At 49.0% G+C, this 27,474-nt stretch overlaps 1 protein-coding gene across 1 annotated transcript in view; it reads left to right on the forward strand.

The window, feature by feature from the left end:
* Positions 1–21,465, forward strand: part of ARID3C (AT-rich interaction domain 3C) — a 493,073-nt gene extending 471,608 nt beyond the window's left edge. The window contains exon 8 of the mRNA XM_078674696.1: positions 15,793–21,465. Coding sequence (XP_078530822.1) covers positions 15,793–15,965 — 173 coding nt within the window. The 3' untranslated portion in view covers positions 15,966–21,465. The remainder of the gene's footprint in view (positions 1–15,792) is intronic.
* The last annotated feature ends 6,009 nt before the right edge of the window (positions 21,466–27,474 follow it).

Consider the following 27,474-nt stretch of genomic DNA (forward strand, 5'->3'; position numbering starts at 1 on the left):
CCAAAACATTAATCGCAGTACAACTTTAGAAGCTCGAAAGCCTGATAGACCTGAAGAATCGTGAGTTGCAGCACAAGGGAGCTGAACACCTGTTCAAGTTACCATCGAAAGTTCAGCATAACTAGGCCCTGGTACAAGTTACGGCAAATTCTACTCAGGGAAACCCTTTCCAATATAAAGGTCGAGGTTACAGTTCTCCTGAAAATTCATTTTTTGGCCATGAAGCAGAGCGGTAAATTCTGTTCTGTACAGGAGTGGTAAAACTGTGTCGAGGCTAGGGCGCCACTGATATTGTAATATCACTGTAGGACATCTCCTTCAAAATGATCATAAAGAGGATTGGCAGCTTTACCTTACTGTACATTCTGTTTAAAGTGCACCCTACCGTATTCTAGTGGCTCTAGTCTTCAGGTCCTTCTGTTGAAATCCTACCAGTGGAACAGCAGTCCTTGTCTGAGAGGCGTTCTGTTTAAACCCTACCTTACAATGTAACTGCTGTTCAATTCTGGGACATCTTGTTTAAAGCCCACCTTACCGTGTAACAGCAGTCCTAGATCAATGTTGAAAGGGCTACATTTGCCGCCTTCAGTACTACCAGACTTGATTAATGTTTCTAGGCCTACTCTCACCTCTATTAGAGCAGCCGGACTGTATTAATGGTAGAAGGCCTACACTTGCCTCCTGCAGTACCAGTCCAGTGCCAGGCTGCTCTAAATTTGAAAGAGTTACACTCTCCTCCTTCAGGACTGCCAGACTGGATAATGTTGGAAGGGTTCAACTACTTTTCAGTACTGTCAGGCTGGGTTAGTGTTGGAAGGGATACACTCACCTTCTCAGTACTGCCAGACTGGATTAATGTTAGGTTGGATGGGATACACTTGCCTTCTTCAGTACTACCAGACTTGATTAATACTGAAAGGATTACTCTGGCCTGCTTCGGTATCTCCCCACTGGATTAACTCTGGAAGATCTACGCTTCCATCCTTTGGTTTTGGAAGGGGAGCACCCGTCTCTTTCAGTACTAGCAGACTGGGTTACTGTTGGAAGGGTTCAACTCTTTTCCAGTACTGTCAGGCTGGGTTACTGTTGGAAGGGCGACATTCGCCTCCTTCAGTGCTGCCACACTGGGTTATAGTTGGAACGGATACTCCCCTCCTTCGGTACTTCCAGACTGGGTTCATGCCGGTAGGGTTACACTGGGCTACTTCAGTACTTCCCCACTGGATCTCCAATTGCCTCCTTTGGCTTTGGAAGGGGAGCGATACCGGTGTGGTGCAGTGGCCAGGGCAGCTGACTTTGGAGCACAGGGTTCACAGTTCGATCCCCTGCTCCGGCGGCAGCTCAGCACCATGTGACTCTGGGCAATAGCTCACTTAATGTCCACAACGGCCCCCAGTGCCTTGAGACCCGTAAGGGTGAGTAGTTTGCGCTTTACAAATACGGATTTTACCTACTCTCTTTCAGTACCAGCAGGGTGGGTTAATGTTGGATGGGCGACATTCACCTCCTCCAGTGCTGGCAGACTGGATTAACTCATCAGGACAGCACTCGCCTCCCTCAGTACTGCCCTGCTGGAGTCACCAGTACTCTTCCCTCGGGATTCCCATTGGTGGAACAGCCCTTCTCTACCCCACTGCCTTCTTCCTACTGCCTGTGGTAAGCAACCTCGGGATGTGCTGGTTCCCTAGTGTGGAGAGACCTCTCCTCTGCCTGCTGGGAGGAACCAATTAAAATCCACAGCCGCATTTATAAGTGGCTGAATACATGGACGTCATTTAGGGGTTGCCAGGGGTAGCACCTTCAATCCCTAGCTTGACGCTTGCTACCCCGGCACTGCTTTTGCGACCCCTGTCCTCAGAGGTGGCAAAATCAATGCTTGAAACCCAGCTAGTTGGAGCGCCACTTGCCTGGTTTATGTCCAATTTCTAAAATTACACAAATAGTGAATAATATTATTTACTATTAGTGTTATAAAAAATGGAGTACTTTAGCTGGAATATGACCCTATCTGGAAACTAAGGTAAGTAAAAAAAAATGCTGTTAAATGTATGTTGTGTGCATGCTTGCAGTTGAGAGTGTGTTTATGTGTGCAAGAGTGTGTGAATGAATGAGTTAGTATGTGTAAGCATGTGTGTGTGAGTCAAAGTGTAAGTCAAATGGCGTGCGATTTCACTTCTGCTACTCCTGGCATTTTGGTGACTTCACGTCCATGGCTAAAGATTTAACTACATTTCAAGATCAAAGTCTTACAAAGGTGCCTGTTTGTTTCTTGTTTGGCTTCGAGTCTTGGCCCGAGGGGGCATCAGAGCAGGCCATGGGGCATTTCCTGGGGTCACCAAATCGTTTCCTGTTAACGTTGTCATTACCAAATTCCTTTAATCCTAAACACGGGAACCTTCAAAGTGAAGAACGCTGCCAAAGTCCGCTTATGATCAAACTTCACACTTTATCGTAATCTACTCGTAAACTATATTCTGGCAAAAAAAGACTTATCTTAAATCATACGCTTCTTTCGAGGCACTCATGTAATATTAAGTTTCTTTGGTCCAAGCTCGCTTTAGACCTCAGCTACCCGGTAATTCCTCTGATTAAGACCTGACCACAGCTAGATTCCTCATGTGTTTGTTATTTCTTCTGCCCACACTAGAGGAACCCAATACGTTTGAGTTAAATTCTGACTTCCCACGGTAAACCTCACTGCAACTGGCTCTGCAGGATATAGTGCAACAAACCGTGCAGACCGCAATTCACACGCTGCTGAAACCAGCACTGCAACCCACCATGCACCCAGTATGCACACGACAAGAGACGCTGGAGCCCTATCTTCTACCGGCATGGCTGCCCACACTTCCACTCACTGTAAAATGTACCCATGTCTGCCCACGCTTCCCCTCACTACAGAAGGTACTCATGGCTGCCCACACTTCCACTCACTGTAGAATGTACCCATGTCTGCCCACGCTTCCCCTCACTACAGAAGGTACTCATGGCTGCCCGCGCTTCCACTCACTGCAGAAGGTACTCATGGCTGCCTGCGCTTCCACTCACTGCAGAAGGTACTCATGGCTGCCTGCGCTTCCACTCACTGCAGAAGGTACTCATGGCTGCCCACGCTTCCCCCTCACTGCTGAAGGTACTCATGGCTGCCCGCGCTTCCACTCACTGCAGAAGGTACTCATGGCTGCCCACGCTTCCCCCTCACTGCTGAAGGCACTCATGGCTGCCCGCGCTTCCACTCACTGCAGAAGGTACTTGTAGCTGCCCACGCTTCCCCCTCACTGCTGAAGGTACTCATGGCTGCCCACGCTTCCCCCTCACTGCTGAAGGTACTCATGGCTGCCCACGCTTCCCCCTCACTGCTGAAGGCACTCATGGCTGCCCGCGCTTCCACTCACTGCAGTAGGTACTCATGGCTGCCCACGCTTCCCTCACTGCTGAAGGCACTCATGGCTGCCCACGCTTCCCCCTCACTGCTGAAGGCACTCATGGCTGCCCACACTTCCCTCACTGCAGAAGGTACTCATGGCTGCCCACGCTTCCCTCACTGCTGAAGGCACTCATGGCTGCCCACGCTTCCCCCTCACTGCTGAAGGCACTCATGGCTGCCCACGCCCCGCTCACTGCAGAAGGTACTCGTGGCTGCCAACGCTTCCACTCACTGCAGATGGTACTCATGGCTGCCCACGTTTCTTCTCACTGCAGAAGGTACTCGTGGCTGCCCACACTTCCACTCACTGCAGAAGGTACTCACGGCTGCCAACGCTTCCACTCACTGCAGAAGGTACTTGTAGCTGCCCACGCTTCCCCTCACTGCAGAAGGTACACATGGCTGCCACGCTTTCCCTCACTGCAGAAAGTACTCATGGCTGCCCACGTTTCCTCTCACTGCAGAAGGTACTCGTGGCTGCCAACGCTTCCACTCACTGCAGAAGGTACTTGTAGCTGTCCACGCTTCCCCTCACTGCAGAAGGTACACATGGCTGCCACGCTTTCCCTCACTGCAGAAAGTACTCATGGCTGCCCAAGCTTCCCCTCACTGCAGAAGGTACTCATGGCTGCCCACGCTTCCCCTCACTGCAGAAAGTACTTGTAGCTGCCCACGCTTCCCCTCACTGCAGAAGGTACACATGGCTGCCACGCTTTCCCTCACTGCAGAAAGTACTCATGGCTGCCCACGCTTCCCCTCACTGCAGAAGGTACTCATGGCTGCCCGCGCTTCCACTCACTACAGAAGGTACTCATGGCTTCCCACGCTTCCACTCACTACAGAAGGTACTCATGGCTGCCCGCGCTTCCACTCACTGCAGAAAGTACACATGGCTGCCACGCTTTCCCTCACTGCAGAAAGTACTCATGGCTGCCCATGCTTCCCCTCACTGCAGAAGGTACTCATGGCTGCCAACGCTTCCACCCACTGCAGAAGGTACTTGTAGCTGCCCACGCTTCCCCTCACTGCAGAAGGTACACATGGCTGCCCACGCTTCCCCTCACTGCAGAAAGTACTCGTGGCTGCCCACTTCCTCTCACTGCAGAAAGTAGTCGTGGCTGCCCACGTTTCCTCTCACTGCAGAAGGTACTCGTGGCTGCCCACACTTCCACTCACTGCAGAAGGTACTCATGGCTGCCCACGCTTCCCCTCACTGCAAAAGGTACTCATGGCTGCCCACGCTTGCCCCTCACTGCTGAAGGCGCTCGTGGCTGCCCACGCTTCCACTCACTGCAGAAGGTACCTATGGCTGCCCACACTTCCACTCACTACAGAAGGTACTCATGGCTGCTCACGCCCCCCCTCACTGCAGAAGGTACTCATGGCTGCCCGCGCTTCCACTCACTGCAGAAGGTACTCATGGCTGCCCACACTTCCACTCACTGCAGAAGGTACTCATGGCTGCCCACGCTTCCCCTCACTGCAGAAGGTACTCATGGCTGCCCGCGCTTCCACTCACTGCAGAAGGTACTCATGGCTGCCCACGCTTCCCCCTCACTGCTGAAGGCACTCATGGCTGCCCACACTCCCTCACTGCAGAAGGTACTCATGGCTGCCCACACTTCCCTCACTGCAGAAGGTACCCATGGCTACCCACGCTTCCCCTCACTGCAGAAGGTACTCATGGCTTCCCACGCTTCCCCCTCACTGCTGAAGGCACTCAAGGCTGCCCACGCTTCCCCCTCACTGCTGAAGGCACTCAAGGCTGCCCACGCTTCCCCCTCACTGCTGAAGGCACTCATGGCTGCCCACACTTCCCTCACTGCAGAAGCTACTCATGGCTGCCCACGCTTCATCTTACTGCATAAGGTACTCATGGCTGCTCACGCCCCCCCCTCACTACAGAAAGTACTCATGGCTGCTCATGCCCCCCTCACTGCAGAAGGTACTCATGGCTGCCCGCGCTTCCACTCACTGCAGATGGTACTCATGGCTGCCCACGTTTCCTCTCACTGCAGAAGGTACTCGTGACTGCCCACACTTCCACTCACTGCAGAAGGTACTCACGGCTACCAACGCTTCCACTCACTGCAGAAGGTACTTGTAGCTGCCCACGCTTCCCCTCACTGCAGAAGGTACACATGGCTGCCACGCTTTCCCTCACTGCAGAAAGTACTCATGGCTGCCCAAGCTTCCCCTCACTGCAGAAGGTACTCATGGCTGCCAACGCTTCCACTCACTTCAGAAGGTACTTGTAGCTGCCCACGCTTCCCCTCACTGCAGAAGGTACACATGGCTGCCACGCTTTCCCTCACTGCAGAAAGTACTCATGGCTGCCCACGCTTCCCCTCACTGCAGAAGGTACTCATGGCTGCGCGCACTTCCACTCACTACAGAAGGTACTCATGGCTTCCCACGATCCACTCACTACAGAAGGTACTCATGGCTGCCCGCGCTTCCACTCACTGCAGAAGGTACACATAGCTGCCCACGCTTTCCCTCACTGCAGAAAGTACACATGGCTGCCACGCTTTCCCTCACTGCAGAAAGTACTCATGGCTGCCCACGCTTTCCCTCACTGCAGAAAGTACTCATGGCTGCCCACGCTTTCCCTCACTGCAGAAAGTACACATGGCTGCCACGCTTTCCCTCACTGCAGAAAGTACTCATGGCTGCCCACGCTTTCCCTCACTGCAGAAAGTACACATGGCTGTCACGCTTTCCCTCACTGCAGAAAGTACTCATGGCTGCCCACGCTTCCCCTCACTGCAGAAGGTACTCACGGCTGCCAATGCTTCCTCTCACTGCAGAAGGTACTCGTGGCTGCCCACGTTTCCTCTCACTGCAGAAGGTACACATGGCTGCCACGCTTTCCCTCACTGCAGAAAGTACTCATGGCTGTCCACGCTTCCCCTCACTGCAGAAAGTACTCATGGCTGCCCACGCTTCCCCTCACTGCAGAAAGTACTTGTAGCTGCCCACGCTTCCCCTCACTGCAGAAGGTACACATGGCTGCCCACGCTTCCCCTCACTGCAGAAAGTACTCGTGGCTGCCCACTTCCTCTCACTGCAGAAAGTAGTCGTGGCTGCCCACGTTTCCTCTCACTGCAGAAGGTACTCGTGGCTGCCCACACTTCCACTCACTGCAGAAGGTACTCTTGGCTGCCCACGCTTCCCCTCACTGCAAAAGGTACTCATGGCTGCCCACGCTTTCCCCTCACTGCTGAAGGCGCTCGTGGCTGCCCACGCTTCCACTCACTGCAGAAGGTACCTATGGCTGCCCACACTTCCACTCACTACAGAAGGTACTCATGGCTGCTCACGCCCCCCCTCACTGCAGAAGGTACTCATGGCTGCCCGCGCTTCCACTCACTGCAGAAGGTACTCATGGCTGCCCACACTTCCACTCACTGCAGAAGGTACACATGGCTGCCACGCTTTCCCTCACTGCAGAAAGTACTCATGGCTGCCCAAGCTTCCCCTCACTGCAGAAGGTCCTCATGGCTGCCAACGCTTCCACTCACTTCAGAAGGTACTTGTAGCTGCCCACGCTTCCCCTCACTGCAGAAGGTACACATGGCTGCCACGCTTTCCCTCACTGCAGAAAGTACTCATGGCTGCCCACGCTTCCCCTCACTGCAGAAGGTACTCATGGCTGCGCGCACTTCCACTCACTACAGAAGGTACTCATGGCTGCCCGCGCTTCCACTCACTGCAGATAGTACTCATGGCTGCCCACGCTTTCCCTCACTGCAGATAGTACTCATGGCTGCCCACGCTTTCCCTCACTGCAGAAAGTACACATGGCTGCCACGCTTTCCCTCACTGCAGAAAGTACTCATGGCTGCCCACGCTTTCCCTCACTGCAGAAAGTACACATGGCTGCCACGCTTTCCCTCACTGCAGAAGGTACTCGTGGCTGCCCACGTTTCCTCTCACTGCAGAAGGTACACATGGCTGCCACGCTTTCCCTCACTGCAGAAAGTACTCATGGCAGCCAACGCTTCCCCTCACTGCAGAAAGTACTCATGGCTGCCCACGCTTCCCCTCTCTGCAGAAAGTACTTGTAGCTGCCCACGCTTCCCCTCACTGCAGAAGGTACACATGGCTGCCTCGCTTTCCCTCACTGCAGAAAGTACTCATGGCTGCCCACGCTTCCACTCACTACAGAAGGTACTCATGGCTTCCCACGCTTCCACTCACTACAGAAGGTACTCATGGCTGCCCACGCTTCCACTCACTGCAGAAAGTACACATGGCTGCCACGCTTTCCCTCACTGCAGAAAGTACTCATGGCTGCCCACGCTTCCCCTCACTACAGAAGATACTCATGGCTGCCAACGCTTCCACCCACTGCAGAAGGTACTTGTAGCTGCCCACGCTTCCCCTCACTGCAGAAGGTACACATGGCTGCCCACGCTTCCCCTCACTGCAGAAAGTACTCTTGGCTGCCCACGCTTCCACTCACTGCAGAAAGTACTCGTGGCTGCCCACGTTTCCTCTCACTGCAGAAGGTACTCGTGGCTGCCCACACTTCCACTCACTGCAGAAGGTACTCATGGCTGCCCACGCTTCCCCTCACTGCAGAAGGTACTCATGGCTGCCCACGCTTTCGCCTCACTGCTGAAGGCGCTCGTGGCTGCCCACACTATCCCTCACTGCAGAAGGCGCTCGTGGCTGCCCACGATGCACCTCACTGCTGAAGGTACTCGCAGCTGCTCACGCTTCCCCTCACTGCTGAAGGCACTTATGGCTGCCCGCGCTTCCACTCACTGCAGAAGGTACTAATAGCTGCCCACGCTACCCCTCACTGCAGAAGGTACTCATGGCTGCTTGCGCTTCCACTCACTGCTGAAGGCACTCATGGCTGCCCGCGCTTCCACTCACTGCAGAAGGTACTAATAGCTGCCCACGCTACCCCTCACTGCAGAAGGTACTCATGCTTGTGCTGCTGCTAGCGCTGCTTCGCACGCTGCAGCTGATGTTGCAGTTATGTGCCCACTGCCATCTTTAAGTGCATACTACTGTTCAGATGGCAGGGCTCAGCACCCCAAACCACAGTGTAGCTGAGTGCTGTGGTGGTTGGTACTGTGCTGCTGATGCAGCACACACTGCAGCTGGTTCTCACTCGGGCACTGCAGCGTACGCCGCAGCTTAGATCACCCTGGTACCAAGAACAGCAGTTGCTGGTTCACCCAAGTCTCTGTCAGGATACGCTTCGCAGGGTTCAGCGGCAGTAGAATAAAGGACCATCTCCTGACATCACCAAGTACCCTGACATGGGGTTCCCCCCCAGGGTCTTCGAGTTATCAAGTGAGGGGCACCAGGTAGGGGAGGGGTCAGCAGGGACAAAGGCTCTGAAATGACAGAAGCACAACCATGAAATACCAGAACACAAACTACTCTCATCAATTCTCGCTAAAATACATAACATCAATAATACCTGTGCAGCCTCTGCAATTGGCTTTAAGAAAACATCACAGACCCCCTGTACACCATCTAATAAGGAAAGCAGAGCACATTGTAAATAAAACATCAATCATTAAACAGGAGCCCATGAAGCACTATGTGTTTAGCATTTGCCCTACCCTGCATTTACTCCTTTGAACCTTGCAGGATAAATGCAACAACAGGAACTTTATGAAAGACAAGACAGCAACTCAGGTAGGAAGTACTCAATCGGATGACTTCCCACTTCGTGGATCCTGTTCCCCCCTGGTGTAGTATATGTTTAGCAAGCACAGCCTTAAAGGAATCAAAAACGCTGTTGTTTTCACAGCTGAAAGAATAAGGTTTAAAGTACCAAAAACAGGAAGCTCCTATGACCATAAGAACGGCAGCCTGCAGTTGCGACCGCCGCCAGGCTCCGCCACCAATATACTAAAAGTAAATCCAAAAATACAGACGGTGTTACGCTGCAGCCGCTCGCAGTAACCCGCTGTAAAGTCTTTGATACAGAAAGTATTCCCAATATGTAATAATGGAACAGACGGCGTTACGCGGTCTCCTTGACCCGCGGTAACCCGCTGTACTGTCACTCTCACTCCAATGTCCTTTATGAGGTACGGTGTTATGCGGCAGGACGCTCGCAATAACCCGCAATGCAGCTACAGGACAATGCACACAGTAGCGATCAAGAGCATTCCAAAGTCCACAAATGAAATGCGCTACAGAGGCGGGGCACTCAGCCGAGCACCTCGCCGTACTCACGGGGAACCAGCGACTCTTCCCAGCAAACAACTCCTGGCTCGCTAACCCCAGCTCCAGGAAACTCTCGCCACTCCGACGGCACCAAACAGATGAATTACGCGCAACCTCACGCGCGCACTGAGCAGTTTTAAAGACTTCCTGTCAGCTCACTGGCATCATGGGTAATGTAGTTCCATGCCGATGTGCGCTGACCGGGGACAATCCTGACAGTCTCAGCCAAATAAAACGGAAAGTGCCGCTTTAACTCTAACCACTGACACCACCCACGCCCCCTTCTTCCATCTTGAAAGCGGTTCTTCACACTGCATCAGAACGTTTGTTGCAGCCTATCTTACAAGCGGATCTTCCTACAACCACAGCATTTGAAGCTGACAGTGAAATTGATTCTGCCGAAGATCACTGCAGCAATAAACAGTGGAAGTTATGCTGCAGCACCACACTGCAGTTGATGCCTCACTGTGCAGGTAATGCTTCGTCGTCGTGCGTTATGTTGCATGCACAGGCACACTATACCCAGCTTTGCTGGCTTTGTCAGTTCTTATTACCCCTTGGAGGTACCTATCCCTGTCCAATAGTCACAATCCCATTTTGTCCCTTCTATTACATATCTGACCAATAAGTCTCCTCCATAACTTCCACCATTATTGGTATCTCCGAGCCTTTCCTCTCTGTTAGTTCCCTCTCCCACCTCTGCTACCCACTTCATTTGAAGAAAGCTGTGTGGGCTGTAGAATTAGGCAGGATTACAGCCCAAATTAATGTGGGATTGTAAGATATCAAGGACTCCCGGCTTTGGATAGAGCTTCATAACTTGAGGCAACATATCTAAGACCAGTGTGCAGGCAGGATTTAGAGCCAGATTAGAACGCCACTTCCTTTATGAGACTGGAGGGAAGGGCTTTATAGCTTGACAGAGACGTCCACTTTACTGTGGGGAAGCCTCCACTGGCTTCTGAGCGGCGTAAAGCCATTTTATCTTTTTTTAAACTGAAGGCACAACGTGTGTTTGTTGCAGATACCATATTTACAGAAATCAGTACCTGCAATTTAAGTAAATACAGTTACATAAGACAGACGTTTTGCATATCAGCAGCCCACTGCAGAGAAGAGACAAAACACCATCCCCAAGACGCACACGACAGGAAATTGTTTTTTACATATGTGAGCATTGCTGCAAACTGATGCATGTGATTTGCCGCACTTGGGTTACTAGTACCAGAGAGAAACATTCTCTTGTAGGAGTAAGTGAAGGGTCTGCAGCATCCTTGGACTTGGAGGCTGTAGCCTTGCTCTTTCTTCATTTGAACGTTGCGTCTACGTTCCCTGATACCAACTTCTCACTATATTTAATCCACATTTCACATTATCAGACACACATTCCTTTCATTGAGTCTTGTCCCTTTGCTTCAGGCTTCTTCCTTTAATGAAGGATTACCTGGAATTCCCAGAGTCCTCTCTGCAAGAAAGCATTCCATTCCACGAGGCCTCTCTAATGGAGTATTTTGTAGATTTCCCACCTCATTTTTGCAAGGTAAACATAGGATTAGCAGTCTGCGAGAGCCGCCCTTATTAAAGAAGCATTCTTTAGATTTCCCGTTGTCTCCTCTCCTTGAAAACAGTCTCTTTTATTAAATATTATCTACAAGGCAGTCTCACGTCTACAACGAAGCATTCCATTAGCAGTCCCTTCAATCTGTCCTTCCATGGAAGCAGTAGGATTTCCTATGTCTCCGCTCTGTTTGGAAGCATTCCATTAGCAGTCTCTTCGACATGTCCTTTAAATGAAGCCTACTCTAGAATTCTGTGTCTCCTGTTGCATGGAGCATTCCGTTAGCATTCCATTCCTTCTGGGCGGTGTCTTTATTGAAGCATTATCTAGAATCCTGTCTCCTTTCTGCAGGTCGGTACAAAAGGGGGTGGTGATGGACGGGGCATCTGAACCAATCAAACACTCACACCCAGTCAACAGATCTGGGTTTAATCCATCACCGTTCTTAATCCCACTCTGCCACCCCAGTTCCGACATGGCTATATGCAAATCAGTCTGACCCTGTGCCTCATGGGAACAGTCCAGCCCGAACTGCCAAGCCATGCCTTCCCTGGACCGGAAACAAGCTTCCGAGGACCGGTGTCTGGCATTTCAGCCGTCTTCAGCCAGGCTTGTTTGAATCCAGTGGCAAAGTGAGCAAGGGACTCATGTCTGAGCATACCCTGCCAACTTATGGCGAACAAAGCGGTACAAAAGGGGGTGATGATGGACGGAGCATCTGAACCAATCAAACACTCACACCCAGTCAACAGATCTGGGTTTAATCCATCACCGTTCTTAAGCCCACTCTGCCACCCCAGATCAGACATGGCCATATGCAAATCAGTCTGACCCTGTGCCTCATGGGAACAGTTCAGCCCGAACTGCCAAGCCATGCCTTCCCTGGACCGGAAACAAGCTTCCTAGGACCGGTTTCTGGCATTTCAGCCGTCTTCAGCCAGGCTTGCTTGAATCCAGTGGCAAAGTGAGCAAGGGACTCATGTCTGAGCATACCCTGTCAACTTATGGCGCACAAAGCGGTACAAAAGGGGGTGGTGATGGACAGAGCATCTGAACCAATCAAACACTCACACCCAGTCAACAGATCTGGGTTTGATCCATCACCGTTCTTTAGCCCACTCTGCCACCCCAGTTCCAACATGGCCATATGCAAATCAGTCTGACCCTGTGCCTCATGGGAACAGTCCAGCCCGAACTGCCAAGCCATGACTTCCCTGGACCGGAAACAAGCTTCCTAGGACCGGTTTTTGGCATTTCAGCCGTCTTCAGCCAGGCTTGCTTGAATCCAGTGGCAAAGTGAGCAAGGGACTCATGTCTGAGCATACCCTGCCAACTTATGGCGCACAAAGCGGTACAAAAGGGGGTGGTGATGGACAGAGCATCTGAACCAATCAAACACTCACACCCAGTCAACAGATCTGGGTTTAATCCATCACCGTTCTTTAGCCCACTCTGCCACCCCAATTCCGACATGGCCATATGCAAATCAGTCTGACCCTGTGCCTCATGGGAACAGTCCAGCCCGAACTGCCAAGCCATGCCTTCCCTGGACCGGAAGCAAGCTTCCTAGGACCGGTTTCTGGCATTTCAGCCGTCTTCAACCAGGCTTGCTTGAATCCAGTGGCAATGTGAGCAAGGGACTCATGTCTGAGCATACCCCTTTTAATGATAAGATCATCCGCATCTTATCATTAAAAAATGCATCCTCCTTTCCTGGGTCTGGGGAATTTGGCATGGTAGAACATCAGCAGCACTGCGCTAGTGTGAAGGTAACCACCCCTTTAGTCTGCTGCTCAAGAAACGTGGGATGGAGCCATAGACTGCACTATCCATATATAATCAAAGCCAAAGGCTGTAAAGTCGAATGAGTAAAGATGCAGCCATGCAGAATCTGAGAGCTTCTAATAACATTCTGCTGCCACATTTTGGTTACTCTTTATCCAAGAACAGCCTAGCAGCACAACTCAAATGGGTATCCAGATGGTCGGCAGGAATAAACCTCTACGAGACAAGCACAGGAGATCGTCCACTCCCCTCCTGTATAATGTGACAGCTCTTACACCCCACTATCATGATAAATCACTCCTGGTCCCTACATGGAAAATGTAGAACTAGAGCTCTACAGCTTACGAGTAAAATCAGCCCTTATTCCCCCAAAATACCCCTCCAGGCTCTACCAGGACCTTTAGCAACACTAACGGATGAGCAGCTGTCGGAATGGCATGCACAATCTTTAGAAACGGTGGGAGATCTCTTCCAAGATGTCCAGATCGTCACATTTGAAGAAATTCATCAGGATTATAATATTCCCCTGGGTCAGTTAGTAACATATTGGCAATTACTGGTGGCCCTCCAATCACTATGGAGAGATCTGGATGAAGATCCGCCTACCCATGCGGTGATACATAGTCTATATCTCATGGAGGGTGGCCGATATCTCATTGCAAGGCTATACAAAGCCATTAGGGAACAAATGGACATTTCTCTGGTTTACTTTCATCGCCTCTTTAAGGAAGACTTAACAAGACCTCTTCACGATACAGAGTGGTCTTGTGCCCTGGAGTCCCCTAAGACTGTTCTGAGGAAGGCTCTTTTAAAAAATATCCAATATATGATCCTTCATAAAGCTTATCTTAAACCCTCTCGTCCAAATCGTATGTACCCAGGAGCAAATTTCACCTGTCCTAGATGTTTCATCCAGGCTGCTGACTTATGATCTGGTCATGCCCTAGAATAGCATAAGATCTAGAATGGAGAGCAAGAAGAAAACACCTGTGCATACTTGGAGTGCCAGAAAAAACTGAGTGGACCCATGGAACACTTTGAAACTGATACACATTGCTACTCTCAGAGGCTGAACTATAGGATATGTTTTAGTGGCGAGATGTCACAAGTCTGTAGTGTAATCCTCTCCTTGTTACAAGAAAAAAAGCTATACCTACACCGAAAGAGAACATTCTGAGAGCAACCCTGGAATAGGTATACATCTTTTTGGAGAATCACAAGATCAGCTATTATCATTTGAAGGGTCTAGTTCATTATTAAGTGTTACTCGAAACAAGCAGTGCCTGTTGGAGATATGGGATAACTAGAGAGCAGATATGGTGGCTGATGTGGAACATGATCATTATATGGCGGAAGCTGGAAGTGGGGGCAATCTTCACGGGTACTCTCATGACAAGAAATGTGCTGACATGCAATGCTTAATAATCGTCAACATTCCTCTTCACCCCATCCCAACTGAGGGGTATGATTTGCAGCAGTTGTTAAACTAATACCCCTTTGCAACAATGTGCTCTAGACCTAGCATTTATGTCTTGAAAATTGTACTAATTAATTGAAGAATGGACTGACCTGTTGATTAGAACCAACACAATATTTTTGGGATTGTGGTTATGTGGCGTGAAATCACTGTTAATATATTTTGTTGGAATTTTTTTATACCAAGGAAATATATAATGATGTAAATATATGTATTGTTTTGTGTCATGGGGTCTTGTTATATATATATATATATATAGATATATATATATATCTATAGATATATATATATATATCTATAGATATATATATATATCTATAGATATATATATATATATCTATATATGTATATATATATATACATATAGTATGTTTGTACCATTGTGTTTCTTATCCAAAATGTAAGTTGTTTGGGCCTGTTCCACATCATTTATGCTTCTAAAGATTAAATGGTGGAATGCCAAGGAATTAATCCTGAAATGGATCTGTGTTAACAAATTATTAAACCTGTATGTAGAAATACCATCGTGTGAGCCCACTGTGAAGAAACATTTAATTTAGATGAACTAGCAACACAGCCATAAGAAAGTAATTAATTAAGAAAATCAGCTACACCCGCCTCACCCATACTATGCCCAATCTAAACCCTATACCCATCTTTAATCCGGCATTTACTCCTTAGTTTAACCCTAACACCATTCCCATTTTTAGACAATTCTCACTTTACGTTTATGTCACATTTCTTTTTCAGTGGCAGTGAGTGTTTTAATTTTTGCAGCAGTTTCATAAACTACATTTTACTATAGCTGCTATTCTTCATAGTTTCTTGTTACAAGTAGTGCGGAGAAGTATTACTGCATTTTAATGGTATTACCGCTCAACATGATTATAAGTCTTGCACAGTGGTGTTACTGCATCCTTTAGTACCTCACTCTGTATTGCTACATGCCTTTCTGGGTCATAAATTCCACCTTCTCAGTTCAGAAAAGATTGTGGACTTCAAGAAAATAATGAAGTAAACAACCGAGTCATAGAGTGTCTTGCATGTTATTCCCAGACCTCATATTTGTAATTGCCGCTAAAAAGGGTGGTAATACCACCATTTAACTACTAGTAGTTACTAATAGTGGCCCAGTATTATCACTGCATTTTACCAGCTGACTTGCAGTAAGTCCCAGAGAGGTTTCATCGTACTGATGCTGATTGATAAAAGTTTCTTCATACTAAGATAGTCCAGGGGAAGGGATATTTCAATGTGAAGGACCCATGCTCACGATTTTGGGACACAAAAGAACAGACCGCATAGTATTGTACAGAAATAATGCTGTCTTGTTTCCCTCTGCAGGTGTCCTCTTCGCTCGCAGGCCTGTGGTACCAACAGCATCCGGTGGTGGGAGCAGCAGTACCAGCAGCCACAGCGGCAGCGACAGCTCCCAGGGCAGGGCCAGTCCAGCAACAGCTCCAAACCATCACCTGTCCTCCTCACACAACCACACTCCGGCCAGCTCGTCGCCTTAAGGAGAATATGGGTGGTTACCCCACCGCGCCTGCTCCCTCTCCAGCGCCTCCATCGCTCTCCTGAGAACACAGAAAAAGCAGTTGACCATCATGCAGGAATCCAGTGGCCCACAGAAGTGGGCATCTTTCCAGGAAAAGAAAAACTAAATAACAAAGCGAAAGGAATGAAAATTGCTTCCTGGAAATTCTGGCCCTCCACATTGCAGTTTGGCTCTGGCCCTACAGCCGTATTGGAAACGAGGCGTGCTGAGGGGGCGGCCATTTTCATGTCTGGGAGCCTGCGTTGGAAATGCCACCCTTTGTACCTGGCTGTGGAATGGGATGATTTTCTACACGATTTTGAATGCCAGGGATTAATTCTGTACCAGAGCAGAAGAGGGATGCCAGGACCTCTGAGCTATTTATGGGAAAAGTTGCCCATTTGTAGCACACTTATAACAATCACACCTTGATCTTGAATACCAAAAACATTCATATCATCATAACAACTATTGTACTGACGTCCAGAGAATCACAGCTGTGGACCACATGCATAGACTTACCTCTCTCCTACAACTCACAATTAAAAGTGCTCTCTTTCCACAGGAACGCAAACCGTACATACCTTATCCTTCCTAGCACTGAAGACACTGATGCTTCACACATGACGCCTACCGCCACACACACACACACACACACACACACACACCCTTATCAGAGGTTCACTACCAATCCTTCCCACCATGCTTCCAATACCCCACAGTGTTCATAATCGTTGTTCACTACATAGAATGAAGGGCCTGTCCAAAATGGCTACCTCCCTGCTACCTCCACTTGCTACCTCTACATGCTGGCATTAAACCCTATTCACCCAAATGGAAATAGCTCCTTCTTCTACATAACTCAATATCTTGGCACACAAGAAAGCGCATCCTTGCCATCGCCCTAAGCTTGATAATCAGTCCCTCAACCCCCCCCTCTTGTGCTTCATCCATTTATGATCCGTCTCACCTCACTACTACTGTACGGACATCACAGTAGCCACATGCACATTTTGGTTGATCTATTCTCACCGGTCAGCAGCAGGCCTTACATTATCCCAATTCTCCCAGAAGCAATCACAATCTTGGAAATGTGCAGCAGAGCAAACCAAATAATATTTCTTCGGGTTCCAGGCTAGTGACGTACTCTCTGGAAGATTTTGTACTGCCCTGAACCCAAAGATTATCATGTGCACTGTGTAGCCAACGAGGGCAAAAAGAAGATGGAGGACTGCCCGCGATGAACGGAGGCTCACGATCAGTGCAACTCCTAGCTTCTACCAAAGAGGAGAAGACCTGTCACTATTGTCAGAAAATATATTAAAGATCTTAGTTTCCTGTGGACCCTTACATTTTGAGTAGTGATTGGGCCCTGGGAGAGGTTACCATGAGCTTTGGAGCTCCTCTGTTAGGTGACTTTAGATCCCATGGCCCAGTGGCCGGCATCACTGGAGATCTAAAGTGGCACAATCCGGAAAACCGGTAAGCGACCACTGACTCGCCACAACCACGCATGCAAGTCAATGTTGAGGTTTGGACCTTCCTGAGAAATGTCGCATTGATTGTAGGAAGAACATATGATACAGCAGGTGCAAGAGATTTCACCACTCTTCATGAATGCTTCTTGGTGGACATCAGTAGCCTTTTGTGCTCATGGCACCAAAGTTATGCCAAAGTAGTGGAGACTGTAGTATGTATTTCGTGTCGCAGCTATCAAAAAGCCGTGTCTTTTCCAATGATTGCTGTGCCCTGAGTAAAACCAAGGGATATTTGAGTAGCCACTTAATGAGTTTGACTTTTTAATAACTTTTTCATGAAGTTGCCTCTTTTCTGCACTTTCCTACATTAATAACATAATTTGGTCTCATATTAAGACACTGATTTCCTGCAACAATCCCACTTCAGTGAAGAAATCAGGTGCCGAATAGTCTGGTAGCCTCGATTGTTGAAGTTGACTATTGAAGTAATGTTCTCACAATTTCAACTAGGTTTAATCGGTCGTCCAACCACGTGTTTCCATGTTTCAGTTATCGATAGGTTTGGTATCTTGTAATCTGGAGTAGAACATCGGTGATGAGCGTCATGCCTGGTAAGATTCAGGCAACCTGCAGGTTATGGTGAACAATAACGAGTGGTTTCCTGGGCAAAATATTGAAGCTAGCCTGAACATCCTGGCTTTTAATCATTTGGCGGCCACTGTATTTTACGGTAGCAGCATTTGCATTACGATTGTTTGGTCATTTGCATGGCCTTGTCGTGGTATGGATGGTTTCTCTGATTTCCGTCGTGGTGGATTGGTGCACCCACAACAAAAAAGGGCACTTTATTTCAATATGGCGTTGGATAAAACCCAGGAAGATGTATAGCACTGCTCTGCTATTGCAGATTTTACATTTCAAGCTTGGAATCTGTCTGTTGTAGCCAGTATGCTCATACAGATCTTAAGCTATAAGAGTCAGGCTTAACTCAAGTCTGATGAGATTTCTAGTCCAAAAAAAATTATCAGCATCTTTTAAATAGTGACTAAGCGTGGGGTTTGAAGAACCATAGATTGCCGTTCAGTCCAACGAAGATGCCAGTTCCATAAAACATGCGATAAGTGTCAATGGTCTCCAGTTGATGAGGGAGCACCTTGAAATCAAAGCCAGCTAACACAATGCACTGTTGTGTACTCTGGACATGCTTTCAGTCTTTGATGGCGAGAGACTGACTATATTTGACCACCAGACTGCATACCTGATGCATGCCCAAGTGGCAAGCACTGGTAAGGCAGTGGCCACTTGACTTCACGTGCTTTCCCTGTTGTAGAGATAGAAAGAAGCACATCAATGGGCAGCCACATGTGCACTCCCTTCAAAAGTTGACTACAACTGCTTCAGAACAGGTTACAGTCCAGGATGTGTATTGTTCCGAGTCCCTGATTCTACTTAAACATCCTCGCAGTAAGAATAAGAGGAAAGCTTTGCTTAAACACAGTTCAGCAGCTTAACATCTCTTTGAGACATCTCGTTTACACATGGCGTCCCTGCTGTGATGGAGGAGCAAACCTGAGGCCAATGCCAGACTGGCTGCTGATTTCATCTGGTGCCAAGAGAGTCCTGTGTTACAGATCAGAGTTAAACTTTGGTTTGAGCCCAGGCAGACCCTAGATCTTACCCAGGAGCATAGTAAAGCCTTCTGTATGACAGAGAACAGTTTAACCTAAGGCGGGATATAGTGTTACTGATTTTCTACTGCTACCAAGAAAGGCGCACCCTGCTACAGATGAGGCTCTACTTGAGAATGAACCCTGATTTTGCTGCACATTCTTGTGACACCGAGTAAAGTATTCTCTGTCACAGTATAGAGTTAATCCTGAAGCCAGGACTAACGTGGTGTCTATTATGACCAAATACGAAGAAGGTCTGAGCCTAGGCGGTCCCAGGCTTTAGAAGATACCAAGAGAAGCCACCAGTACCATGAGGCGTCTTCCCTCTCATTGAGGGGGGTGCAACTGGGGCTGATCCCAGACTCGTCGTGTGTCGTGTTTGCCACCGAGGGATTGGGTACAGCCGGGCTGTCTCTGGAAGAACAAGCTTGCTGTAGTTGGACGGTTTACGTATTGAATATGAGGCAGCTAGTTCAAGCAAAGAGAGTGGTCTGGAGGGATGAAAGAAGGCTCCTGACCTTTCCAGAGCCCCTGAGCTTTGCAATCAATGCGTCCATATCGACCCCCACCAGGCTACCTGTAACTCCTTCCTTGGGAGTTGACAGGAGCACAGGCAGAGAGTGCTGAATAATTTACTTGGAACATTGTGTCTATGAGGGGTCATGTGACATTGCGTAGGACCACTCAGTCTTTTTGAGGTGAATGCACTTGCGAAAGCTGTGAAAATATTTATTTTTGAAATGGGTATGGCATGGAAGGGGAGTGTCATTGAGGATGGGGAATATTGATTCTTACACAAGTAGCCTTGTCGAGATCTCATGGTGCAGGGAGCCAGAGGAATGGGGGCGGGGGGAGGCTTGGGGACCACTGATGACCTACCACTTGTTTCCCAACTCTTGGCCAGTGAGTGTCGGGGAAGGCGCCCTCAGCTGTTTCGTGTCTCAGCTGATGGCTTCTTCACGTTAGTTTAATGCAAATACAGCCTGAAGATACCTCAACGATCTCCGATGCCAACGTCAAGCGAAGTGGGAGCAGAAGAACCACAGATACCTCACACAACTCGGCGTATATTTAATTTAAACATTTCTGTTGTTGGTGGAAAGCCATCTGGGAGGTCAAATAGTTTTATTCCCTCAGATCACTGGATTTCTTTCTTTTGTGTTGTACCAAAGAAGGGAATATTCAATAATCATGTCTACCTCATTGTTATATATTTAAATATAAATATATATATATATATTATATATAGGACGTGCCAATAGTGATGGCACAAGATACATAGGAGGACGCTAGGCTGCAGCATTTCTGCAAAAACAGGTCAGGGGAAAGCAAATCTAAGATATTGTCAAGTGCAGAATTATTGTTTGTTGCTAATGTAATTAGAAGAATATACACAATCCCTTGTCAACAACTCCTCATACTGCAGGATTGGTGAAATTTAGATCACTGTATTTCTCGTCTGCGATTTGAATTATGATTCTTTTTTCTCTAGAAGCTTTTGATATTCAGGGCAGAAAACACTGTATTCCCCGGCTTCAGAGCTCTACCATTTGGTGGCGGGGGATTTGAGGAGGGGAGGATGCATTATGATTGTTTGCCTCAGGAAAACAGAAGTGAAAAAGAAATACAGCACGCCCCATGGCTTCGCTAAAGGTCTGGCCAGCGAGTGAAGCCACGCCCTCTTGGGTAAGAACCTATGCTCGGTCAGCTGCCCACAGAAAGTACCGCCCTGACCACGCGCCATCGCACTTATACTTCCTGTAGGCCACAGCAAACATTGGACCTTGTGTGTCAAGTTGGCGCCCTATGGAGGGGGGCGGGGCACGCAGCCTTCGGCCATCCTATCACAAACTGTGTCACTTGACAAGGACAAAATTATGGACTACAGATTCGGTGGCAGAAATATTAACTCTTGTACCAAAGATCAAATGCGAATTGCATTTTCAATGAAACTTTGTAAAGAAAGTTGTAGCACATTGTTCCAAAAACAAAGAAACAAAACCAGATAATGACAATATTACTTCTGTATGTATGTTGTTTACTCTTGTTTAGGGTCTTCTTATTTTGCAATGCTCTGCTGGTAGGTTGTAGGATTTCTATAGGCTTTGCTAGCTGTGTATGAAGCTTTGACGATTTTTTTTATGTTTCTTCTTTCTTGTACATTTCTTTTGATTAATCCAGTGCATTAAGTGAAGGCTGGATTGTGGTGCTCAGGGGACTTAAAATATTGAAAAAAGATTTAAAATAAAAAGGTGCGAGAGGCTTTTTCACTGAGCTCTTCTGAGTTTTTGATGCATTTGAACAATAAAATGCTGCTTCTTCACTGTACAAATCAGTTGTTCTCTTGTTATTGCATCTTATGATGATTGTTTCCGTTAACAGTACACCCATTAGCAATTAGCTGCTGGAAGGTCTCTTAAAACCATGCTGTGTTTTCATCCACATCACACTGAGTCTGGCATCCAACATGGAAGAGTAATTGATCAGTAGTACAGGAACTGTGTGCTATGTCAGGTTGTTGTCTGTGTTAAAACATGTGGTCATCTGGATACATTGTTAGCTGTTGAACCTAAACACTTTATTTCTAATGCTGACCTCCCAGTTTATGCAGATATTATGAATTCTGATACATCTAACTGCAGATTCCTCGCCCTAGAATATTCCCCATGCCCCAGACTGAATCTGAACATTTTTCAGAGCACGGCCACCACATGCTTCCAGGTTGTGAACAGTCCCAATGTTCTCTTTTTGGGGTAGTGTGGTCGAGCAGCCTTAGGCTCATCAAGGAGGAGCCTTATGCATGTTATTGCATACACACAGTCAATAAATGATGCACACACTCAATAAGGAGATCCACAGCAATTTAGAAAAATAACACTTATTTTTATAGATTTTTAGACACCAAGAACTTCGTTTCTGATAGATACATCTGCCGTGTGGATTCCTCACCTTGTGAATACCCCTTGCGTCAGCAACATTCGGAAATTCTTTTTTCGTAGCCTCGCGCCGACGTGGACTCCTGACGTCATAGAGACACGACCTCGCTCACGACTCCGCTGACATCACCGACACCTATAATAGGCCCACGCCGGCGTGATGACATCAGTTCCCTTTTTTCCGCGTCGTCGACGCTAACGGTTTCGGGATACTCTGTAGCCTTAGTACATTGTTACTTCGTTTCTTCGATTCTCCATTCTCAGATATTGTCATGTCGACAAAGAAGACCGGTTTTAAGCCTTGCAGAGAATGCGGGAAGATGATGTCCGTTACGGACCCTCACCAAGACTGTATCTGGTGTTTAAGCTCGGATCATGACGTCGATGATTGTTCATCATGTCAAAAGATGAATCCGAAGGCTCTTCGTGAGAGGGAATCTAAACTTCTTGTTGCCAAACTTAAAGCAAGTAAGGTTAAAAGATCCTCAAAGCATCCGAAGAAGTCGAGGTCGAGATCCAGGTCAAGGTCTCGAGAGGCGTCGGCCTCGAAGTCATCATCCGGTCATGCTTCCGGTTCCCACAAGAAGCATAAGAAGAGGAGACACGGATCACGTCATCATTCCAGATCAAAGTCTCCCAAAAGGATGAAGTCGAAAGTGATTCCTCCTCGTGAGTCGGAAGGTGAGGCTTCACCTTCGGAGTCAGTGGTCCATCCTCCGACTCCAGTTCCAGATCCGACTCCGACTCCGTCTCCGGCTCCGTCTCCGGCTCCATCTCCGGCTCCGGAAGACACCGATGGAGTTCCTGTTGAGGAAGGGGCTTCGAATCCTGTTGAGGAAACAGATTCTAATGTACCTCGAGGTCAGCCTGAGCATCCACCATTCCCGACTCCAGGTCAGGACCCTTCTGCGTTTTTAAACGCGATGTATGGTGTTTTCTCGAGGTCGTGGTACCCCTCTGGAGCACCTTCGGGTCCCATGGGTCCAATGGCTTTCAATTTGGGTGTTCCACACTCATATGCTCCAGCACCCTTCATGCCGTATATGCCGGCTCCGACTCCGTTGTGGCAGTACCAAGCTCCACCGAGGTCGACGCCGGTGTCGACGCCGGCTCGGCCGAAGTCGACGACTCCGGTCCCGGCGTCACCGACTCCCTTGGATTCTATGGGGCAGCCTTCTAAGCCCTCGGATTCGATTCCGAAGTCGGCTCCGGCGCCGTCGAATTCGGCGTTGGATTCGACTGCACTTCGAGTCAAAATGAGATCTCGTAGAGAGGCTCAACGACTTCTGGAGGAGCAGAGAGTTAATGATTCATCTTCTGAGGTGGAGGAAGGTGAACTGGAAGGGGATTGTTTCGAAGATCTGGCGGATGCTAGTGGTCTTGAGTTTTCTCCGGAGTGGTCTTTGCCTTCTGGACCTGATTCTCCCTCCAGAGATGTTCAACCTTATCATGTTGTCATGAAGAAGGCAGCAGGACTTTTAGGTCTGACTTTGCCCTCTGTCGAGTTTAAATCGAATTTGTTGACAGAGGTTCTCCATTCTCCTAGTTCGTCAGTAGAACCTTTGCTCCCATTTAACGATGCCTTAAAGGATCCTATAATGGAAGTTTGGAAAAAGCCTTTTTCTGCTCCTGCAGTTGCAAAAAGTGTGGCTAGGAGGTATAGAGTGGCTCCTGAGGATCCTGCTTTCTTATCTTCGCATCCTTCCCCTGAAAGTTTGGTAATTCAGGCCGCTTGCTCTAAGAAGTCTGTTGGGGCTTTTCCGCAGGTGCCTGGCGACAAAGAGGCAAAGATACAAGATCAGGTCGCGAAGAAGATTTTTTCTTCGTCCAGCATGGCTTTGAAGTCTTCTAACGCCACTTGCCTCATGGGAAGATGCATCCATGCTCTTATGGACTCTATAAGTTCTTTGGTCCCTAAGGTTCCTGAGGCTAGTAGAAAGGACTTTGAAGAGGCTTTATCTGACACTCAGGCAGCGGCTCGTCAGGTCATCCAAAGTGGACTTGATACAACAGATTCTGTGGCAAGGATCATGGGCACGGCGGTTGCCACGAGGCGTTCAGCCTGGTTGAAGTCATCTGACTTTTCAGCTGATGTGCAGTCTGCATTATTGGATTTGCCTTTCGATGGCGAGGGGCTTTTTGGAAAGAAGGCAGACGCGGCCTTGGAGAGATTCAAGGACAGCAGGGCAACTGCTAGATCTCTTGGCCTTCAGGTCAGGGGTTCTACGACCAGAAAGTTTAGAGGGTTTGGTCGCTCTTCCTTTCGGTCGTATAGACCCGCTCAGCAGCAGCAGCAACAACAGCAGCAGCAGAATACCTTGTATAGGTCTTACAGAGGGAAACAGAGATCACGTCCTCGAGGTCGTCAGGTCTCTTCCTCCTCCACCTCCTCCAACCCCCCAGCCACAGAAAAGCAGCCCTAGATCCGCCATTCAGGATCATGTGGGTCCAGTGGGGGGCCGGCTTACCTACTTTCTACGAGATTGGGAATCGGTTACATCAGATCTTTGGTTTCTCAATCTCGTAGAAAATGGGTATGCCCTTCCCTTTCGGGAATTCCCTCCCAATTACCCTCCTTGCCAGGGATATTGCTCAGAGGAACATCTGTTACTCCTACAGGAGGAAGTCCAAACACTTTTGAGAAAAGGTGCGATAGAGGTGGTTCCAGAGCAGGAAAGGGGTCAGAGATGCTACTCCCGGTATTTCCTGATTCCCAAGAAGGATGGCAGGCTTCGTCCGATCCTGGATCTCAGGATCTTGAATTTTTATCTGAAGCAGGGGAAATTCAAGATGCTCACCCTTGCTCAGGTTCTTCAGGCTCTGCTGGAAGAAGACTGGATGGTGTCACTCGACTTGCAGGATGCGTACTTTCACATCCCAATCCTGAAGTCGCACAGGAGGTATCTCCGTTTTACGGTTGGGTCACAACACTACCAGTTTGCGGTCCTTCCGTTTGGACTTACTACTGCACCTCGGGTCTTCACCAAGGTGATGGCAGTGGTGGCGGCGCATCTCAGAAGATCGGGGATTCCGGTATTCCCGTATCTAGACGATTGGCTGATCAAAGCGGAGTCGTCAGAGATTGTGCTTCATCATCTGCAGGAGACAACCCAGTTGTTGTACAGGTTGGGTTTTTCAATAAATGTACCCAAGTCTCACCTGGTGCCCTCCCAGCGCAACCTGTTCATAGGTGCAGTACTGGACACAACCGTATGTCGTGCATTCCCTCCCCCTCAAAGGATTCGCGACATACGGGAGATGATTCCTTTATTTTACAATGGAGCGGTCGTTCCAGTCCTGAAGGTCCTTCGCCTGCTCGGTCTGATGGCTTCATGCATTCTGTTGGTCAACCATGCACGCTGGCGCATGAGGGCGCTCCAGTGGTGCCTCCGCAAGCAGTGGTATCAGCACAGCGGAGACCTCAGGGAGTCAGTGAGGATCTCCAGAGAAGCTGCAGCGGATCTGTCTTGGTGGGGCGTGGAAGGCAATCTGTCCCAAGGAAAGCCTTTTCAACTTCCCCCATCGGTGGCCACGGTGATATTGGATGCATCCACTCTCGGGTGGGGTGCTCATCTGGGGGATCTGGAGGTCAAGGGCCTTTGGTCTCCAGAGGAAAGGTTGCTTCACATCAACCTTCTAGAATTGCGGGCGATACGTTTGGCGCTCAAGGCCTTCCTCCCTTCCCTTCGCGGTCAGTCTGTTCAGGTCCTAACGGACAACACGACTGCGATGTGGTACATCAACAAGCAGGGAGGAGTGGGGTCGCAGTGTCTCTGCAGAGAGGCTCTGCGTCTCTGGTCCTGGGCTCAGGACCATCAGATTTGTCTAATGGCAAATCATCTGGCCGGGGTGTTGAACGTTCGTGCAGACAGTCTCAGTCGGCAGTTCTCTGCCGACCACGAGTGGAGGCTTCACCCGGAGGTGGTTCACGACCTCTTTCGGATGTGGGGGACTCCTCGGGTGGACCTGTTCGCCACTCACGAGAATGCGCACTGCCTGTCTTTCTGCAGTCTCCAGTATCCGATGCAAGGAGCCTTGGGGGACGCGTTTCAGTTGAGTTGGAAAGGTCAACTCCTTTACGCGTTTCCCCCCATACCCTTGATTCCTCGGGTTCTGAGGAAGATTCGCCTAGACCGGGCCCAAGTCATATTGGTCGCCCCGGATTGGCCAAGAAGGGTGTGGTATACAGATCTTCTCCACCTCTCCTCTCACCCGCCGCTCCGTCTCCCTCACAGGGCAGACCTCCTCTCTCAGATGGAGGGGCAGGTTCTACACTCCCACCTCCAGACATTGCACCTTCATGCCTGGAGATTGAGCGGGGCAACCTGATTTCCTTTTCCCTCCCGCCTGACGTTGTGGATGTCATCTTGTCAGCCAGGCGTGACTCCACTAAGTCCATCTATTCTTATAGATGAGCGAAATTTGTCTCGTGGTGTGGGGAAAGGTCTATTAAGGCCCATTTGTCTCACGTTCTCCAGTTTGCCCTTTCTCTGGCGCAACAGGGTCTTGCCGTTGCTACAGTGAAGGGCTATCTTTCTGCGCTGTCAGCTTTTCTCTGTTTGCCTGACCAGCCTTCTCTTTTTAAGTCACCTGTGGTTTTAAGGTTTTTAAAGGGCCTTGTTAATAAGTTTCCTCCTGTCCCTTTTATTGTGCCTCAGTGGGACTTGAATCTGGTCTTGACCTTTTTGATGGGTGCTCCTTTCGAGCCTCTCCACAAATGTCCCTTGAGGCTTCTTACCCTTAAAACGGTCTTCCTCGTTGCAATAACCTCGGCAAGGAGGGTAAGTGAGCTTCAAGCTCTTTGTCACAAGCCCCCTTTCTTGTCCATACATGCTGATCGAATGGTTCTCAGGACCAGGGCTGCTTTTCTGCCTAAGGTGGTAACTCCCTTCCACCTAGGACAGTCCATTACTTTACCTTCCTTCTATCCTCCCCCTCACCCTTCTAAGGAGGAAGAGAGACTGCACCGTCTGGACCCTAAGAGGGCGGTGTCCTTTTACTTGGACAGATCCAAGGACTTTCGTTTGGAAGACCAGCTCTTTGTTGGATTTGCTGGCTGCAAGAAAGGAAGAGCGGTCCATAAAAGAACTTTATCGAGATGGATCGTCCTCTGCATAAAGATCTGCTACTCTTTGGCCGGTAAGGAACCACCAGAGGGTATAAGGGCTCATTCAACTAGAGCTAAATCTTCGACCTCTGCATTGGCTAGAGGTGTGCCTGTAGAGGATATTTGTAGAGCGGCAACTTGGTCTTCCCTCCACACTTTCGCGAAGCATTACTGCTTGGATTCCGAGGTGAGGAGGGACGGTCATTTTGCACGCTCTGTCCTTCAGGATTTCCTGGTCTAGAAGAGTGGACACCCTCCTCCGGGAGTGGGGACTGCTGTGGGACTCTATTCACAAGGT

The sequence above is a fragment of the Lissotriton helveticus genome, chromosome 2_1 (genome assembly GCF_964261635.1).
Source record: "Lissotriton helveticus chromosome 2_1, aLisHel1.1, whole genome shotgun sequence".
NCBI lineage: Eukaryota > Metazoa > Chordata > Amphibia > Caudata > Salamandridae > Lissotriton > Lissotriton helveticus.